A 21494-nucleotide genomic window follows, 5' to 3' on the forward strand; every position below is an offset into this window, starting at 1 on the left:
GCAAACAGTGGCACATTGCAGGGGCAACAGGGGCCACCTGAAGAATCAGTCCTCAAAATAAAACACACATGGCACAATGAAAAGCAAACCTTCTGCAGTAGATTTTATTCCTGTGGGGTTTTTATGCTGTCAAAGTGATGGAAAAAATATAAACAACCGGGCCTCTCATCTTAGTGCCACGAACTGCAGTGATCTGACAAAGCAAATCTAAAGTCTGTGGGATGAGGTTTTTCCCTCTATGAATTTCTCTATAAATTTGTGTTTACCTCAATGTTCACAGTGTACATGTATAGTAACAAATATTTTCATTGCTATAAAGTTTAACTAAATACGGAAAAAATGGTCGCGTCACATGTCATGACCTCCTATTGCATAGCAACCATTAGAAAAATAAAGTCGCTTGTCCTGTAAAGTTTGTTTAAGATGAATATAAATCTAGCTAGACTGCCTTTAAAATGCTGAGTACAAAAATGTAAAAAAAATTTCTTCGTGATCTTAGTGTCAGACAAATCAGATAAATATTAGGTCTTGCATGCATTTGTAGTCATTACAGTGGATGCCTTTAAAAGGCTTTAAAACTGTTTTTATTTTTTTGTATATTTATTTGTGGGATTGGTATATGACATCTGTGACCCATCCAGTACTTTGCAATTCACTGTAGAATACATAAGTATATTATTTAACATGTATACAATGTAATTATTATCAAATTTTCCTATGTACAGGGAAAGAAATATATGTTTAGAATATTTGTACTAAATGAATATACCATATACCATCCTTTCACACTAGTCCTAATCGGACTAAGCTGTAAAGAAAATAGATGGATGGATGAAATATACCATAATATTTAGTATATATTTTAAGTTGAAAAAACCAAAGTAAATAAAAACAGAATATAATTGGTAAATATGGAAAGAATCATTATTTATGCTTGTAGAAGTAAATTACTACACTTAAACATGTGGCACTGTCTTTTAATATTTGATGCATGAAAGGGTTAAGATGGAAAACTGGAGCTACTTTGTTCACACCGATGATTGGAGCATAACAGTCTAACTCCTGCTGAAATCCAGATTGATATGACATTAACGCATCCCGGTGCTTTATTATTGACTTTTTGATTTAGGTTTCAGCCATGTGGGGCTGTGCTTCCCTTACTCCCAGAAAATGCAGCCGTACTCCTGCTTGCATAAATATGTTTGTCAACATAAACTGATAAGTATGTTGGACTAGTGCATCCTTGAGATTACTACAATGAAAACTTCGATGGATTCATTTAATTTGGTCGACTGAATTAAAATGTCTTTTCAAATAACTTGTGATGTAAAAGGGAAGGAAGCAAGAAAATATGCACATTTTTTAAACCACCAAATTCATATTGGTAACACATGTTCAGCCACATTTGCTTAAAGACTTACTGTGCCATAATTTAATTAGCAGCTCTAATTAGCAGTATATTTTGGTGGTGACAGCTATCTAATGAGCAGCAAGCTGCATGGGTTTAAGAGTCTCTTTCCACCGTAGGGTTGTGAAAACCAGTAAGGAAGGTGCTAGAGGGAAGTTTGGTGTTTGTGCTTTCCTTAGCAACAAGGAGCAGTTTGTTTTGCATCTTTAAATCCCCAATCTGAAGGCAGAAAACAGCCTGCGGAGAGGAACAGTTTCCTGTTTGCTCAATGGCTTATTTGGAAATACACAACACTTTCAGCAAAAACAGACATTATTAGCATTTATTTGCTTTCATTTTTTCCTTCCTGCTTAAACATTAATAAGATATCAAGTCTTGAATTATTTACCGTAAATATTTCTCCAAATGTTACATACTATATGAACACACCAAGACTCGGTCATGCATACAGTAAAAATAGCACTTTTTGATTTGCTCCTGCATTTGATGACCACTTTAGACCCTCAGTAGGTCTCAGATGATCTCTTTAGGGGGGAAAATCTTTAGATACATTGCAACTGTATTTGATTCCAGTCCAGATGGCTGAGAAGTGATTATCAAGACATCTTTTTCTTCACTGTGTGACTGCTTACACATTTTTTAAAAGCATAGTATTCATTATTCTCCATGATAAATGTATTTTCAATATCTATTATTGATAAAAACAAATGGAAGGGGCTTAGTAATACATCGTGAAGGTTGAATATGCCAGCATGTCTTCCAGAGGTGCAAAGAACCATAGGAGAAAATATGCCTGTCGCAGCTTTCTTGCAGTAAATCGATGCGGGGCTCTAATAAAATGCACATGAGATGCTAGCTGCCACTCATCGGTGATATAATGTGCAGCTACGGTGACAGAAGATGCTGCAGCGAAGGATGGCCATGCATCACATTAGAGCTATCCAACCTACTTCCTTCTGTAATTCCCTGACTTTGATTTTGGTTTTTGTTGTAAACTCTGGGAACCGAGGCATCAGTAAAATATCTTCAAGATGTTGGATCTCGACTCCAAAGCTTAGAAAAATGTGAAAGTCCCGTTTCTTAAAGACTGAATTAAGATGCAAATCCATGGCAAGAAAATGTGCAATAAGGTTTGTTTTGTCTTTTCCAAGTAGGGCAGAAATTTTGCCATTGCTTGCTTGACATGTTTCTGGTTTGCAGCAGCTCCAACCAGGTTTTTTTTTCTTCCCTCTCTGAGTAAAAACATGCAACAGTTTTCTTATTCATCACTGTCCCAAAATATCTTAAGTTATTTTCTATATCACCTATTTCAAAAGGGTAGGATTCCAAGCAGGAGCCTATCCCAGAATTAGCTGGCAAGAGGCGGGGTACACACTGGACAGGTTAGCAGTCCAACGTAGGCCAGTATACTTTAGTTTAGTTGAATACACCTTGCATTTGATGGCTCATGTCCAGGTTCTTTTCCCTCAATCTTTCCTTCTAGCTAGCTTTTAACGCAGAGTGCCACTCCTCATATCTGATATGTGCCTGGGTAGTACCTCTACAGTTTCAGTCTTCTGCAAGCCTCAACAATGTTTTAATGATTAACATTTAAAAAATTCATTTCATCATAAGTTGTAGATTGATTGAAAAACATCCATGTCCACATTATAGTGCGTTAAAAAAATGATTTCTTCCCACTCCCAATTTCACACTCCTCCAGAAGTGACACCACTGACAGGGATGGTACTGACCTTCAATTGAATCAAACTGAAAGTGTTAAAAACCTTTAAAATAATTTGTTATTGTTTTCCATTTCTCAAACAGCAGAAAAAAAAGACTTCCTCTGCATCCCACAGCGGAGTAAGAACTCCTGAATGATCAGCTAACTTCATGTGAATACAGTTTCCCTGCTGACTACGACAGTGGTTTGTGTATGAAAAAGGAGTGAGTGCAGAGCCCTCAGGAGAGCTGGCAGATGAAAAGAGCATCACTAAGAATGCAGTTTACCCTTAAACACTGCAACATCTTTGTCAGAAGATCTGCTATCCAGCCAGTCACTTTCATACATTCACTTGAGATGAGATAAAAGCGTTTCATCCAACAGATGTGGTGGGATGGTGTTATGGGCTTGTGAAGAACTCTGAGCTGTGCAAGAGTCTTTAAACCATGCACACTGCTGGTGTAAACATAATACAAGACAGCCCCTTATTAAGTACACTAAAATAGAGTCATCTTTGCCTAAGTGTGGTGTCCTATATACAGTCCTACATAGAGAGAGTCATTTCTTAAATGGCTCAGTGACCAAACATGTGACTGCTTCAGGACCTTCATTCTGCAGCAGGGGGCATTATTTGTCTGGGGACTCAATAACACCCAGAATAATCTGCTGTTCTCACCGTGGACTTTTCAGCTCACATACATAAGATATTCTTCAACTGTACAATAGAAAACCAAATGTCCACTGACAAACATGATTTCTACTTGGCTCCATGGAGTTCTGGTTGGCAGAAGAAGCTCCAACAGGGGAGATCTCCCCAGAAAATAAATGCCATATAAGTGGCACACGGCTTATTAGTGGCATCTCACTTTACAGAGGGAAACTGCTGCAGGCATTGGGGCCAGAGCCGAGAGAGACTTGCAGCGCAGGCTCCACTTTTCTCGATGCATTAGTGCTAAAACATCCCATTTCTGCACACATTGAATAGAGATTGTGGAAAAATCATTTAATGTTTTGGGTTTTTTTCCCTCCCTCATCGACCAATAAAGTGGAATCTCTTCAGAAACATCCACTGGGTTGCCCTTTTCAGCTACATGTTGCTAAAAATCTAAATGCTCAGCTTTAACCTGACATTATTACATCGAAAATATGCTTCCAGTACTCAACTGGAAAGTTTCTGCACTTCCAGTGACTTCTACATAACTTTACTCGATTTGCATATGAAAACTTTTTTTTTCCAGCCTGGCTTATTCAAGAATTTTGTTTTTACACCAGTGGTGAACTTTTTTATGTGTTACATATTTTTGAGCAGTTTGCTTCAGGCACAATGTGAAGCCACATGGCAGCAGATTTCTTTTCACTTGCAGCCCTGTCGTATTCGCCCAGGTTTCTCTGTATTTATACCAGTGACATATGGGGGTTGCATTTTGACAAATATGTTGAAAATACATTTAATCAACTCATCTTTGGGTCTGTACAATCTTACAGAACTTATCACCTTTCCATTTTCTGTTCAAAATCTAACCTTTTATGATCTATTTAGGGTGTAAATTTTGAGAATCAACTCAAAGCTGCCTCAACTAACATAAAAAATACCCCTGATAAAAGAAACTGTTGCTTTAATTAATTAAAAACACAACTCGGCACAGCTTCTCACTTAAATCTCTTCATGTTGTTTTTCAGCATTTAAAATGACTCCGTGTTTGCAAAAACCCTCAAGTATTAGAAAAAAACAACTTTCTCAATACTTACAACAAGACTTTGCACCAAATAGCAATCGTGACATTACGTGATGGGCTTGTGGAGAAAGTCAGAGTGCACACAGTGTCGCTTCTGCAGAAGTCTCTGTGGCATCAATCTGTAACCACTGGGAAGCCTTAAGCATCTTTTTTTATAAACCTGCAGAGTTAATGTTACAGAATGGAGTACTTGAAGCTCAACTATTATCTTTCCCTCACTTAAAAGTTGGCCTGAAGCAAGCTGGGGCGTCACGCACCTGTGCAGAGACGACCTCAGCTTTCACAAAATGACAGCATCTGCCGCTTTGGGAATAAGAACGGATTTGCTGGTGAGGACCAAGCCAAAAGAATAAATATCCTCCCCGGAAAAATGTCAGCATGAGTCATTTCAGTACACTCAAGCGTCAAACTTCATACCATCAGCGGCACCTCTGACTCTTATTACTGCAAGCAAAAGGGGAAGTCAGTTTCGTCCCTGGAAAAAATAGCTTTTTTTTGCCTCATACAGGCAATGATAGTTTCCTCTAACCATGTTATCTTCCAAACGCATTACGCTATTACCACCTGCAATGACGATGACGATGACGATGATGTGCTGAGCTTCCTGATAGCAACTGATCAGAACTTCTGATTTCTTTCTGAAGCTGGTGAAACAGGATAAAATTGCAAATTGCTTTCAGGAAATAATTTGGCAATTCATTCTGATAAGAGAGAGGTTGTTTTCTTTTCTAAATGTTAGAAAATAAGGCATTTTTTAAAATAAAACTCCCCTAAGCTTTCTCCTTTCAGCGATACTTATTTAGTCAATTATTTTTAAGTCCAATCACTTTGATTTGCATGAGATTGAATTTCCATCAGACGAAGCCTTACTCATCACAAAAATGTGTCGCTCCACTTGTAAAGTTTGGCATTTTGATGTGGACACAGCTTACAATTTCAAATGATCTGTTATCTAGTTAAATGACTAATACATGAGGAGATGTCTTTTTTTTTTTTTTTTTTTTAAACAAACAAGCAACAATGCTGTCAGTTATCCAATGTCTGATCTCTTTTCCTTGTTGAGTTCATTCTCCTCTTATCCTTCAAACCTTCCCATCAGGCCATTACCATGAGGGAATATTGAAGGACAAGAAACCCCCCTTGAGGGTCCAACTGCACATATGATTCACACTTCAAAGTACCACATGGACGTAACACATGAAGCACGTGAATTCAGACAGCGAGTCTTTGCTGCGATACCCATTAAAAACTCTAATTCTCCACAAAGGAAATTCACCTGTTAGGCTAAACATAAAAAAAACCCCCATGAGATCCACAGTAAATTATTAGACATTAACCACAACATCATCAAACTGATACTTCTGTGTAAATATTTCAGCTGCACTGTCCAAAGTTTGTCTTTTCTTTTTTATGTTTAAAGGAAGTTTAGTTCAAAGACTCTGTATGGTGGGAACACAGTCACAGTCTAAGGTCTAATCAGCAGCCAGATTCTGTTTCAGATACAAAAGGCCTGCTGTGAGATGGGGAGGCGGTCCAGATGGCTGCATCAATTTAAACACAGCAAATCTGAGAGGCTGAGAAGATTTAGGCAGCTGGTTTTGGGGATGGGTGCTAATCAGGACCTATTGTGATCAGGGTGAAAGTAAAATTGCATGTAAAAGCTGTTTGGAGCTTTGGAGTTTGTTTTTTGTTGTTTTTAACTAACTGCTCAAACAATATCGTATTCTGGATGATGATTTCATTAAAAAATCCAATACCACAGTCCTACATTTAAAAAAGGTATTTCACACAGAATTCTACTGAAATGATTCATGGCTGCACCAATGAGAATGACAACATCTGTCTGCAGATTACAGATGTTTCAGTTGTGAAAATTTCAAGCTTTTCTGTGCATCAGATTACTTTTAGTGGAGAAAAGTATTTAAAAAAAAAAGTGTCCATAATTTTTTGTTTGTTTTGTTAAAATGTTCTGGTTGCATTTATATCATTCTTCTTTTTCAGATCATACACTACATTATTATTAGATTTTCACATTTGAATGATTTTGAAAGAAATATATAAAGAAATATGACAAATATTGTGATTTAGTTTGCGATTTAATCTTTTAAATTTGAGATTTAATTTAATGTCTATGCAGACATAGATATGTACTTCTGCCAAGGAGGTTTAGTTTTACCCACCGTTCATCTGTCTGTTCGTGTTCAAGGTAACTCAAAAAGTTATGGACGGATTTCAGGAGTTGTTGGAAATGTGAAAAGGAAGAAGTGATTTAATATTGGTTCTGATCCGGTTCACTGTTTGGATCCAGGAATTTTATAAAGGATTCTTTAATATTGTGCTTGGTGGATGTTTGCTCTCCTTTCCTAGTTTCTACATGCGATGGAGGGTCACCACATGAAATAAGATCAAACTATTAACTGCTGTTTATTCTAACAAAATGTTTAGATTGAACAGATTCACTTAATTGCAAGATGATACCTGTGGCCAAATCACTTTAGCCTAAAGTTTACTGTACTTTTAGATCAGGCTTATATTTTTTCCTAATAGTAAAAACTAAACAGTGTGAAGTTATGTATCATATTTACACCACAGCATGTTATTTCTCACTACATGCCTTCTGTATTTCACGTGGTGGAGTTCCACCTCGATGTTCACATGCAGGTGTGTATGCTCACACTAGCAGACAGAGAGCGCATATCAAAATATGTTGCTTCAACCCCATGAAAATCTGCCTTAAAAAACCTTTTCCAGGGAAGTGATAACAGAAAGACTCATGCTGACAACTTCATGTCCATTGCAGGGATGCAGCTGAAAAAGTTGATGGTCTTTCTGTGTGGAGTTTGTATGTTCTCTCTCTGTATGTGTGGGTTCTGTCCGAGTACTCCGGCTTCCTCCCAAGATCCAAGACATGTATGTTAGGTTAATTGGTTGATCTAAGTCAGGGGTGTCAAACTCCAGTCCTCAAGGGCCGGTATCCGGCAGGTTTTTGTTGTTTCTCTCTACCAACACAGCTGATTCAAATCAAATGGATCCAGCAGCTTCTTGTCAACTTATTGGTGAATTTTGATCAGGTGTGTTGAAGCTTGGAGACAACAAAAACCTGCAGGATACCGGCCCTCGAGGACTGGAGTTTGACACCTGTGATCTAAGTTGTCCCTAGGAGTGAGTGTGAGTGGTTGTTTGTCTCTGTGTGGCCGTGCGATGGACTGGTGACCCATCCAGGGTGTACTCTGCATCTCACCTGAAGGTTGCTGGGATTGGCTGAAGTTCCCCAGCGGATAAAGCGGTTCAGATAATGAATGAATGATTACTAATTTATTAACATTGGGGATGGCAGTGGCTCAGATGGTACAGCCAGCTGACTTAAAGGTCGGCGGTTCAAGTCCTGCTTCCCTACACTGCAGCTCCAGGTGGGACACAAATGTTCTCTGAGACAAGTTAAATTCAGTGAGTTGTGTCAGGAAGGGCATCCGCAGTAAAAACGTGCCAAAGTACAACTAAAGGCTTCTGTTCCGGGTCGGTAGTCGGATACCCATGACTCGCCATGGCGACCCCTTTAGGGGGAAAAGCCAGAAAGGAAACAGTAACATATTAATATATGAACATTCATGTTTGTATTAAATTTGCACAATGTTTCAGTGATGCAATGCTCTTGCATGGCTAATGTAACCTAAAGAACACTGGTATATTCCAGCCGTGACGTGCTGCTGTCTCAAATATTGTTTAACCATTAAATCCTTTTTTTCTGTCCTGCCATTGCTGAATATCTGAATCTTTGATAAGTCTAATTTGAGAAAAAGTACATTACTCCCACATTTAGATCCTCTTCCCAAGTGAGAAGGTTAACTTGAAATGTTAACCTACACCTTTTATGATTTATCCTTCTCAGTACTGCTACTCTTCATTAGAGAATACACACGATCATCGTCTTTGCCTCTGGCTATTATCTGGACATGTCCACTAACTACGTCTCTACAGTCATCTCATAGTCTCATAGAGTCTGTTTAGGCACATAATAATGGCTCATTGTGCACAGCAGTAAACCAAAGACCTGGAATTTGCAAGCTGCTGAATCTCCATGCTGTGGTAGATTGGTAAGAGCAACGAGCTTGATTTGATTTTTCTTTCCACTTTGCCCTACTTCCAGCTTAAGAGCTCATTAGATAAGATCTTGAGCTTCAGCTGGAAATAGAAAGTAAAGAGGGGGAGAAACAATAATCCTGTATTTAGTTATGTAAATCTTATTGCCTTTGGGCAAGTGGTCATATTATAGTATGGGAGTGATAGATGCCTCCTATAGATATGGAAACCTTTATTCTGCACAACACAATTTGTTGCTGCTGAGGGCAAAAAACAATTTGGTTCAAGGGTAAAAAGAAAAATAAGAAAAAAACTAAAAACCTGTGCTGGTTACTGAGTTCATCCATGCATGCATCCATCCATACCACGGCTGTAGCTGCTACGATCTACGTCAAATGAGTCTGCAGTGTAGCCACTGGGAAAGCTGCATGAGTCGTGTGAAATATGTCAGCGCACAGGGCCTGGTGCTTCACAGAGACTCACTGTTGGCGAGTTCTGCATCCAAATCCCCAAACACTCAAGATGTCTTTCATAGATGAAGAGGATTTATTGCAAACGGCTTTTCAAACATTGTGTTTACTTAGAAGACCTGTAAGTATTTTCCCAAATTGTTCCTCTGGAGCTTTGCTTCCAACAAGTTAAATAGTGACTTTTAACTAAACGCATCATGCTGAGTCGAACTGAGGGTGTGCACCTGCAGCTATATTATTCCACCCTGCTGGTATGTATTTCTTCTTGTACATCCTGCACTGGCTTTATGCATATTCAACTAAGCGACTAGTCTGAAACATGATCTTAGCTGCACACTGTCATTCAGCATGTCAAAAATTACACATGAGATGACTTGATTAGATTTGATTAAATTCAACTTTATTGTCATTACACGTGTACAAGTACAATGCAACAAAACGCAGTTGGCATCTAACCAGAGTGCAATAAGCAACAAGTGCAAAGTATATATTATCTGCAGTATGTACAAGTATTTTACAGCTGTGGCATAAAGTGATTGTCACAGCATACTAGGGGTGGGAAAACCGATTCGAAAAATCGGAAATCGGGATTTTTTTCTTCACAATTTTAAAATTAATTTTTTGTTAAAAAAAATGTTTTTTTTAAAAAATAAATAAAATAATCCACTATAATTTTTTTTGTCATTTTCATTGTTTTTATTGCTCTTTTTACTTGTCTTCTTGGGCATTATAGCAGCAGAATGATAATCTGGCTACTGTGTTGTTTTTTTCCCAACTGAAATCAAGAAAAATTACGAGCAAAAAGAAGTTTTATAAAAAAAAAAAAAAAAATGTTTTTAATCTACAAAAATCATCAATATTGAAGAATTTTGAGAATCGCAATTTAAATCTAATCGGCACCCAAAAAAATCGGAATCGAATCGGGAGAAAAGCACATCGTCACAGCCCTACAGTATACTGATTTTATGTGCGAAATGTAAAATAAAATCCACAAAGATTAAAGTAAATGGGGGTTTTATTGTGTTTATAGTATATTGCACTGAAATTAGACACGTAAATGAACTTAGAGCTTTGTCTTTGTCATTGCAGACCTCATTTCACACATTTGGGCTGTGCAGAAAATTAAAGCTGCTTTTCACCTTCTTTCAAAAGAAAAACCTAACTAACAACTGTTTTTTGTCTTCACTGGAGATGGCTAAGAGGGAGCACAGCCCTACAATAACTTTTAAAACCACACAATGGTTGGTTGTGTTCTTATATGTGGTGTCACAGACAGTTTTGGCTTGGCGCATTTATTCTTATTAATATTCTTTCTTTATTAGCAGGTAATTCTCTCATTTCTTCTAAATGATTTCTTTACTACAACTAAAACTACATGTAAGAGGGCCTGATAGCCTGTTGGAATGGGTTTGCAAAAATACTGCAGACCTCTGATAGATGAGCGAGTCCTCATAGTTTGCTGTTAAAAATGAATGAATGTAAGTTGATCCAGCAGTGTGAAGTCCTCCTGGCACATGTACATGTTTTCTGAGGAGATAAACTCAGGCTGAATGCAACAGGACAACATTTTAAAGTCCTGCGTACAGATTCATACATGTGATTCAGGGTTATTAGTTGTGTAGCATGCAAACATGGAGCCTATTCTAAAAAATAAATGCAGGAACATTTTGTGTCCTTCACATGACAATGCAATGATGAGCAGATGATTCTATCAACACTGAGGGCTTTTTGTCAGCAGTGGAAAACGGAATAAAAAGCACGTAGAATCGAGTTACCTTGAGCTGTACCATCAAATGAAGTATTTGACATTGTCAGGGGCATCAGCCAGATAAAATAAGTCATAACAGATCACTGCTTGTAAGTGGCTGGCAGCTCACTCATTCCCGCTGCGTCTCTCACTTGGAGTTCAGTCAAAATTAATTGCTATCTCTCTCAGAAATTCAGGCTTAGAAACAGCTGTGGTCCACCACAGCCTGTGGGACAGTCAAACACGGCAGCTTACTGTTGTAAGTAGTCTGCAAGGTTGTTATTGGGACGAACGGATGATCCCAGTGCACTGATTATAACCACACTGCAGCTGGAAATGGGAAGAGTCGATTCCTTTATTTTCCTTTTTTATGTTAAAGTACAACAAAGTTGGTGACTGTGGCTGTTTACATGCTTGGAAAAGTGCAAGCAAATGTTTGAATCAGATATCATGTTCACAAAAATATGCTATAAATGAACTGAAATAAACAGTTAACGACTGTAAATGAACAAACGACCATTTTTGGTCACATTTTTCGGTCAGATAAAGTCTGTAAAGTTGTCATCACATCTAGACTTTGCTTGTTTTTCTTTTTCTGTCTTTTTATTTTGTATCAAAGAAAGCAGATGTAATACTTTTTATTAGTTTAAATTGGTATAAAAGCTGATCACTGGGGTGTGAACAGTCTCACCCTTCTGCAGATCACTCGTCCTGCCTCATTAAACTGCTGATAAAACAAGAGATTTTAGGTGTTACATACAATTATCAGATGCATTTCACAGCCTATTAGTGACTCAACAAGAGCCTGTTTGATTAAGCAAACATGTTTGCATGACATGTTAAGCAGTGAGTTTTACAGTTGCCGGCTGGCAGATTACTGCTTCTGTTTTCCTGTTTACAGTCTTTATGCTGAGCTTGGCTACGCCTGACTGAAGCTTTGTTTACTGGAAAAACAGAAATATTGTTCAGTCTCAAACTTTTTTTTCTTTGTTAATATTAATTAGCATGCTCAAAAAAAAAGTTCATTAATTAAATTTTCCCAATTCACAAAATTTCTGAAATTATTTTGACCATTCGCATGACATTGGCCTCTCTTCTAGAGCAGTGTTTTTCAACCTTTTTACACTTTTTTTTCACTCAAAAATCACAAGGCACACCACAAACCAAAATGTTTTTCTTTTTTAAGTCCATATTATTAATATAAAGTTCATCTCATCAAAGCCTCTTGAATAGAAATCAAATAAACCAAATAAGAGGGAATTTTATTATCTTTCAACAAATCTTTGTTTGGATGATCACAGAGCAGCTTTTTAGACCAATGAGGTAAAACTGGCTAATTTCTCACGCCACACTACTGTGCCACGACACAGTGGTTGAAAAACACTGTTCTAGAGCTTTTGAGAGGACATTTCTTTGTTTTGATTTCTGCATTTTTTTTTTTTTTACAAACTCACAAATCTATAAAATTTCTATTGCAGCACCATCATATTTGTGCGATTACCTTTTACCATTGCAAGTACACACTGACAACCCCTAACCCACTTTTGTTTGTGTTTTCCCTGCAGTTGGGAGGATGCGGCATACTAGGGGTAGGGGTCTGGCTCTCTGTGACCCAGGGAAACTTTGCCACCCTATCCTCATCCCTTCCCTCTCTGTCAGCAGCCAACCTGCTCATCGCTGTGGGGACCATCATCATGGTTATTGGCTGTCTGGGGTGTGTGGGAGCTGTCAAAGAAAGTCGTTCTCTGCTGTTGACAGTAAGTTGTCTTACAGGATGGCTTGTCATGCTGCTGCCGACTCCAGAAGGTTGTGTTGCTGTCAATGATGACATTCCACATTACAATTTGTTATTGACATGACAAATGCTATCACTAACTGCAAGCACTGACATCCTCAACCAGCCAGCTGTGTGTTTTCAGACATTTCCTACTGATTGATGTGACGTGAGTATCGGTTCAATAAAAAAGCTTTTTCGTGTAGCGTTGCGATCAGCTGCTGTCTGTGTGCCTTTCACCGGTCTTGTTGACACCAATTCATTCATTTTACATCTGGAGGTTATTTGAAGCAGAATTGCACATGTATGAGTTCCACTGTTAACCATCAAACAGAAAGAAACATTGATAAATTCCAACTGAAACGAAACATTTCAGCACAAATTTGATGACGAAGCCACTTGAGTAATCACACCATGCTGGAGTAGTTTCTAATAAACTCAGGCTTGTAAGAAATGTTGTTATATAGGTTCAATATTGTATGCCAGTTGTTTTATTTACTGGCAATTGAGGAGTGATATGCATTAGCAACATCAAGCTGAAACTGCAGATCAGGCTTATTAAACACACAGCACCGAGAGCCAATATTGCTGTGTTTTACAGAATACTTCTCTTATTGAAATATTAGAACATATTTATACATATTTTTGTAAAAAAAACAAACAAACATAAAAAGTAAAATAAAATTAAGAAATAAATATAGTATCATTGTACATGTCTCTAGAAGTGAAATACTGTGTCTGAAAAACACACAGCAAAGAATTTGATTTGTTGGGTCATTATATTTTTATTTTATTGGTCGTGCTCACTTGAGATCAAATTGCAATGGATGTTGCCCCTGAGCATGGACATGAGATTCACTCCCTTGCCATTGACAGATGATACATGACACAAATAAGCAAAGCCTCCAAAGGGTCTGACATGTTGTAATCCTGAGGCAAAATAAAAATTCAGGCTACACAACAATGAGAAACAATTAAATGTTTCTTTTTTCCTTTCTCAAATTGCATGTTTAACAGGGAACTCTGTGGTCACTCAGGAGAAAACCTCAGCAACTAACAGGCCTCATGGGGTTACCACTTGCATTCACCCCAGAAGCCCCGCAGACATGATCACTTTCTTTTTCAGCTTAATGCATGGAAATATTTCCCCAATAGTGTGTATTTGTTTGGGTATGTACCATCTGCTGGGATTAACACTGAAGCACTGGCACAAGAAAGAGCAGTGCAGCAGCAACTGTGGTCCGTGATGAATTTTAAGTGGTTGCAGTTGCTGCACCTGAGTCTTTACAAGTTTAACCTTTTAATGGGAAAATATGCTTGTTCATGCCAACATCAAGTTCAAATGAATGAAATATTGATAGAAGTACTTTAACAAATATGTTGCTTCAGATAGTACCTTAATAAGCACTGACACTGCAAAACAGTTATCAGAAAAAAAACTTTTCTAAGTTAGGAAAAGATGCATTTAATTTGTGAAAATTGCACAGCAGGAGTAAGCAATTATGAGCTCTGTGGGAATGAATCTCAGTGTAGATCATTAGCATAATACATGACATATTCCCCACAGTGACCAGACTGATCCCAGTGCTGTGTCAGAAGGATGAGCGTGGGCGAATCATGTGTGCTTTAATGAATGACAGAGCAACCTGAGCTTCATGGAAATGAGAAAGGAAATCTTCTCTGTAATTTCAGGGCTAATTAGCATGTTCATCGCCGATGAGGGACACCAAACATTGCACCATTGCTGTAAGATATTTGAAGTATAACTGTTGCGCTCAATTGCTGTAAAACATACAAATTCCTTTTTGTGTGTTTTTTAATTTGTAGCATGGAAACATTAGATACTCATTAACACAGTTCAAAAATCGTTTGCAGCTCTGTGATCTGGGTGACTTCAAAGACATCTTTAGCTTCCATATCAATGTAAAACTTCACACTCATGCGGTCTAACCCTTTCAGTCATCTGCTTTTGTATGATCCATATTCATGTTCAGCAGCGGTGCTTCAGAAACCTTTGAACAAAGTTAACAAGACAGAATGTTGGTGCTATTTCAGTGTAATGAAGCTTTTTAAAGACCCATTTTAATTCTTTAACATGGTACAGGATACTACATTTGTTTAGTTTCAAGTACTGTGAGATTGTTTGAGGGGCTTGTAACCATGGTGAACTGGCTCCTTAACAACAGAAAGTTACCTGCTGATTGATCAACTGAGAAAATAATGCTGCATCCTTTCCAAACATTACTGATTTTGAGTTTATCACATTGATGCTCCATATTTGAAACACATAAAACTGACCTGGTATTAATGAAAAGTAAATGTACAATAGAAACAGACTCAGCTGAGGATTCGATGTGCTGTTGCACTTTTATGGGCATGTAGTTGCAATATTAGCATGATTAGAATATTATCCTTTCTGCTGCAAGCTCTGTCACCAGACTTATCAAGTTTAGGTTTCAGTCTTTGTTCGATTTTATTGTTGCTCTTCTAGTTAAATCGACTTCTACTCAGAGGTGCATACTGTGCTTCAAGTGGATCTGAACTGAATGGTTGCAGTCATTTCCACAACTGCTTTTCATCTGGTGAATTTGCTCTACCTACTACTTATCTAGAAACTATTATAAATGATTTCAAAACTTTTTTGGTAACATCTTTGGTAAAATTATCACATGCCCAGTTGTGACAAAGACAGAGCTCAAAATGCATTGATTCTATGTGTGAATGTGATAACGAAACTTTGGCCACAAGGTATTGATGTGCTGTGTTGTTGGGTTCACAATATCAGGCCAGTTTCTGTACGCAGAGGTGCTGATAAGTTAAATTTAATGTCTTTTTTTCTCTTAATCTTCGAATTAATTTCAGCAATACCTTGCAATCTTTTCTATGCACAGTGTCATATTTAGAAGGAAACTCCTAACTTGGCCAGTTGAAACCTGACTGGCAGCAGGGAAGTTTTATTCACCAAACAGGATCTGAAGAGGACTCTTTACATCCAATCTGTCGCTGAACCAGAAGATTTAGTGGCTGATTCAAGGTTCTGATGCATCTTTCTGATCGTTGTGACTAATCACTTTGTTGGAACATAGCATCATGCAATGTACATAAACACTGAAGAGTTGTTTACATGCATTCAAATGTTTTGAGACGTGAAGTTCACCAATAAGGTTTATGGAGCATTTTTGTGTGTTTTGACATCATTTTAAAATCACAATATCCCAAACAACTAAATTACCATGTTGTTAAGGTGTAGGGCACTTAGTCCCTACCAAATAGATGTAGCAGGGGTCACCTGTTCTGGTCCTTGACTTTCACCATCCTGCAGATTTTTGCGTTTCCCTGCTGCAGCAGACCTGACCTAAATCGAGGGTGCATTACCAGGCAGGTGCAGAAGTTTGCAACAAGTTGTTAGAGAACTTTTTTTCTTTAAGTGTGTTGTTCGAGGGAAACATTATAACCTGCAGGATGGTAGCTGTTGAGGACCAGAGTTGGTGACCCCTGCTCTACAGGAACATGGTGATGTGGGGGTCCATTTGAATTTTACTGTTGCAGAATTAAAATCAGCCATATGTTCGATTAATTTTTTATGTTGCATTTAAGTAAAAAACCTGATAGAGAAACACTTTTTGATAGGAAAGCAGCCTTTACTTGCAGTACACAGACTGGTTATGACATCATTCCAGGTTTTAGGCCAACTCCAATATCTTACTCTTTTCAGGTGAAATTATCATTTGAGGTCATTTGAGGGTGCTAAATGACTCCAGAAATGCCACTTTCAAGAGTGTAATGGGTAATTAACTTCATGTTTTACACCATTAAGTGAAGACAGTCAATACCGGAGCAAGTCGAAGGGCGCAGAGGAGGTGTGGTGGGACTGTGACCAAAACTGCCCTCAAATTAGACCGAACGGTGAGATCACTGCAGTGAAAATTAAAGCATATTGGTTATACTGCATGTCTGAGAATTAAAAGCTGTAAAAATGATTAGACCCACGGCGTACCATCACCTATAAAGTATCTTTATATGCTTAGGGCAGTGAGAGTCAAAAGGTATTGATCTTGGAGGCGTTCCTGTACTTTCCACCTGACATGCCTGTTTCTCTGATCCTACTGGTTTATAAACATACAAAAGAGCCTTAGTGGCTTTCACAGCATAGATGAGTAAATCAATAATTTGCTTATAGTTGACCCTAAAGCTCTGATAAGGAATCAGTTGCTGCTAAAGAAAGATAATGCGCCCGCCAGCCATTTGTGTGTGCACAGCTTTCATTTGGCTCTGCTGAATGAATGTTCAGAAAGTATGAAATCTGCATTTAAGCAAATAAAACTGCTGTTCTACAGATATATAGCTTACATAAATGTAAATATTGCAACATAAAGTAAATACCAAAGTCCCAAATGACTGTAGCACTGCTTCATGGGCTGTGAACTACTGTTTGGCTGTAAAATACTTGGAAATATTTCCAATGTAGAAAAAAGAACCATGCTCTGGTTCTCCAGAGTCGCTGTCCTGCAGCTTAATGTTTCTCCCAGTAGGCATCAGTTAGAAATAGACCAGCCGTGGCTCATTAACTCTCATCGAGCAAAAACTGTAATGGAACAAAAACCTGCAGGACACTGGTTCACCACAACTGGAATTGAGTGCTTTTATAGGACCAGCTATGTGTGTTGAATAGCCTCTGATGCACTGATGTGATTACATACCTCATTACATTTGTTACTATCTGTAGTAGGACCTCACAAGTAGATTAAATTATGGAAAAAAATTACTGTACATATTCTCTGGTACCTGTGTTGTACAGTGTGATGATTCAGATAGTCAACATTACAGAAAAGAAATTGAAATAAGAGGAGATAAAGGTCAAAGAAAAAATGGAGCAAGTCCTATTTTTTTAAAACTCATATCTGCCTGCATGATCATGGTAAAATGTTTATGTATTATAGCAGGATTCTTTTGAGATTAAAAACTATGTGCGATGGTTGGCAAGACATGACGGGGGAGACAGATGTTCCGACGGATTTCTTTACTTTATTTGAAGAGTTGAGGAACCAAAGTCAAAATATGATCATTTTTATACCCACTATATGCCCACTTGTCACTATATTTTCTAAACTAAAGAACATCTATGTTGTTGCATGACATTGCATTCTCGTGGCTTGGCAGTGGACTCTGCTACTGATCTGCTTTGACAATTCTGTCTAATCCCATTGCATCTATTTGAGGCATTAAAAATGGGTGAAATGGATTTTTGTTTGCTTACAGGTTTGACACTACATGCCAAACTCAGTTGATAAGCAGTTTATCTGTGCATACTTGTCTGATTAGGTGAGGGTGAGTGTCTTAAAGTTCTTGTGCATAAGGTTGATATGAAGGACCACCGATTACAAGAGGTTCCAGCCGTATCTATTTAAAGTACCACCCTCTGGGCAAAGAGGTAAAAAATACTCCAAACAAGTAGATCTAATGTCCCAGTGTCACAGTGGGATGTACATTATACCATAAGGGAAACCGACAGTGCAGGAAAGGTGCAGGGAAAGAAAAAAATGAGACAAACTAGTGTGTGCATTGTGTTTGTGTGTGTGTGTGTGTGTTTTTTTTTTGTAGCGTCATATTGAGCTGAGGCTCTTTTAAATCTTCACTGTGATTCTCGCTTCATTTTCTTCCCTCCATGTGAACATGTGGCCTTTAAAATGTTGCTTTTAGAGAAATGAAGATCACAAAAGATTGTTTGAGATGTGCAGTGATGTGTTGGCTTCCCATCATCGCCACCACCTGCCATCTTGTGCATGCATTGCTACATAGCCAATCAGAGGGAGCTTCATAACCAACACAGCAGCTAGCCTCAGATGATCCGTTGTTTATCTAAGGCTAGTCCGTTTTGAGACACAGTAAGAAGTTTCTTTTCTTTTTCTTAACGAAAGCAAGATCCTCCACAGACTTTTAACACACTTTGCTGGTTTTAAATTTTTTTTTTTTTCCCTTTACCAAAGTAAAGAATGACCTTGGCCAAAAGATTTAAACTCAGCAGCATAAATAAAGAATGCCATCTGACAGCAGCTTTGTGAGCCATTATCTTTATACAATAAAAAGTATATTCATAACCTTATTTTGTTTTCCTTTATTCTGATCTTCTATAAATCTTTTGCAGCCAGAAGCCACAGCTGCAAACAGACTAAGGTAGTTCAGTTTGAATAATGGCAACGCAGGAAATCCATAGTAGGGCTGCTTTTGTCCTTCTATAATGGGATCATCTTACTTTATTATAATTCATCACTGTGAGGGGAAAACAACCAAACAAAAAATGAAAGAACAACAACCAGGCTTCAGTTCCAGGATTTAGCTTGTATCCTATAGCATGAGACTTACTCCGAAATTGAAATTGTTTCTACCATGTTTTTTTTAAATACATATTTGATCATATTAGAAACTGTTTTTTTTTTAAATAGAATATAATGTCCATTAAAGAAATTGATTGCTTTTCTTTTGGATATTTTGTAGTTTTTATCTGTTTTCATACACATGCAGTTCACAGAAGGATTTTTTTTTTTTTTTTTTACATTTGCAGTTTATTTTTCAGCCTCTTTGACAGTAATAATCAACTAAACACAGCTGTCTCAACATGCTCAAGCCAATTTGACAGCTTTCTCAGAATATTATTGAAGCAAAATTCATTTTACTGCCATAAATGAGCCTGTTGCATCCAGCTGTTGTGTGCCATCTTAGAAAAAAGTCTTAAATTCATTAAGAACAAAGTCATGAGGAATATTCAGAGTACTACAATAGGCCTCTTTGTTTTTCAGGTGCAGGTGAGGATTGCTTCTTATTCTTAACAATGTACCCACTCTGCGCTGTAATTTCATGGCTTGAAGTACACACCCAAGAACACATTAAAAAGAAGAACAGAGAATTATTTAAATGGGTTTTTTACCTTTTCCTTTGCTAAAATTTGCTATGACACAGCACAGTCCAAATGACTTCCTCATGAACCATCAGAGGCTTGCATGATTGATTTTTAAGATGCACCTTAAATGAAGGAGATAAAAACCTGTTTTTGCTGAATGTGCCATTAACTGAATGTTGAGTTACAAACAGCAGGAAAATGTTAGGAGATAGCTGGTGTAGAAAAATAAATACTGAGCAGCTTAAGAGCCACATGTTTTATTCAAAAGCTGTTTAAGAACCAGAGCCAAGAGGAAAATGAGTACTGGTGGCTAAGATTCAAGATAAACCAAAAGGATGCTACAATGCTGCTAATAGCTTGATCCAAAATCACTGTGTGCATCTTTGATTTTCATTCAATGACTTAAGCTGGCTTAGTGTTGGGCATCAGTCATTTTCCACTGTTAGAGGAATAGTTATAATATGACCAGAATTTGCATTAAAATGACAGAACCACAGGCCACGTGTCAAGTTAGCAGGATAAACACTGTGGTAACTGCAACCAAATGATTTTCTAAACTTGCTTTGGATATTATATTCCTTCAAGCAGCAAAGATGAAAGCCTAGTTTTATCATCCATAGCAGCTCAAATCTGTCCTGACTATAGACCTGTTTCCTGACTGTAAATTTCTTCCAGCATGGGATAACAAGAATTACAGAAAGCCAGACATGGTGTTGATTTGCCATCTTGTTCCTTTCTATTTGGGAACTATGTGTACTGATAGAGTGATTAGTGTCAGGAGTAAAAACGTCAAACATTTGTAGTTTGGTAAAGCTGAAATGTATTCTACTTTGGCCATCAACATTAACTTCTATAATGATTTCCTCAGTTCAGAGGTTGGATTTCTTAAAATCCACAGATAAGCATATTTCCTCATCTTACAACCTAAAATTTCCTCATTGGACGGAGCTGCAAGCACAGAACACAATGTTCAGACAATGAAGCCTGACAGAACAGCAGAAATTGATTTCAGAGCTTATTTAAAAGCAGATCTCAAAAGCATCACAACTGAGTCAAATACGTAATGCCTTTATTCTGCTGTTGCTTTGCCATTGTCTTGCCTTCCAGCATTGCCGCAAAGACTTTCACCCTTTCAAAACAAAATCATTCATTCATATAGATGCTGCCAAACAGACCTTGGGGAACTGACAGACCTGCTCCATGCCAGTCCTATAAGGTAGCTACACTCACCCTGTTAAAAAACAAAAAAACAAAAAAAAAACATCTGGAATACACATAAGACATGAAACAAAAGTTTGGGCACACACAGATACTTTTCTATTGGATTGAATGGGGAAATAAAAGATTAAAGCTTGTAAATAGGTGTTAAGTACAGTGACCACTAGGCATGAAAGTGTTTTAAAAACTATTTTAGGGGCATAAAGTCCAAAAAATTTTAAAAGCCAACCAGAAGTAGGTTTTACTTTAGTAAAGCCAATTTGTACTGTTGACTTTTTCTCCAAACAGTTGTGTCATTAAAAGGGAATTAAAGTGTTGTTGTTTTTTTTTAAAACTATGTTGTTACTTTGTTGATGTCATTCTTTTATTTTCTGAATCGCTTAGTCTGATTAAGGGGAAGCTGGAGCCTATCCCAGTAATCACTGGGCAAGAGGCACGATTCACCCTGGACAAGTCGCCAG

The 21494-nt window shown here is 37.7% G+C and overlaps 1 protein-coding gene across 2 annotated transcripts in view; it reads left to right on the forward strand.

Annotated features, from left to right (window-relative positions):
- Window positions 1-21494, forward strand: part of tspan4a (tetraspanin 4a) — a gene marked incomplete at its 5' end in the record, with an annotated part of 202685 nt that overhangs the window by 108078 nt on the left and 73113 nt on the right. For both annotated transcript variants that reach the window (XM_079265094.1, XM_079265093.1), the window contains one exon: window positions 12709-12900. In XM_079265094.1, the coding sequence (XP_079121220.1) occupies window positions 12709-12900 (192 nt within the window). The remainder of the gene's footprint in view (window positions 1-12708; window positions 12901-21494) is intronic.

The sequence above is a fragment of the Telmatherina bonti genome (genome assembly GCF_933228915.1).
Source record: "Telmatherina bonti genome assembly, chromosome: 1".
Classification (NCBI taxonomy): Eukaryota; Metazoa; Chordata; class Actinopteri; order Atheriniformes; family Telmatherinidae; genus Telmatherina; species Telmatherina bonti.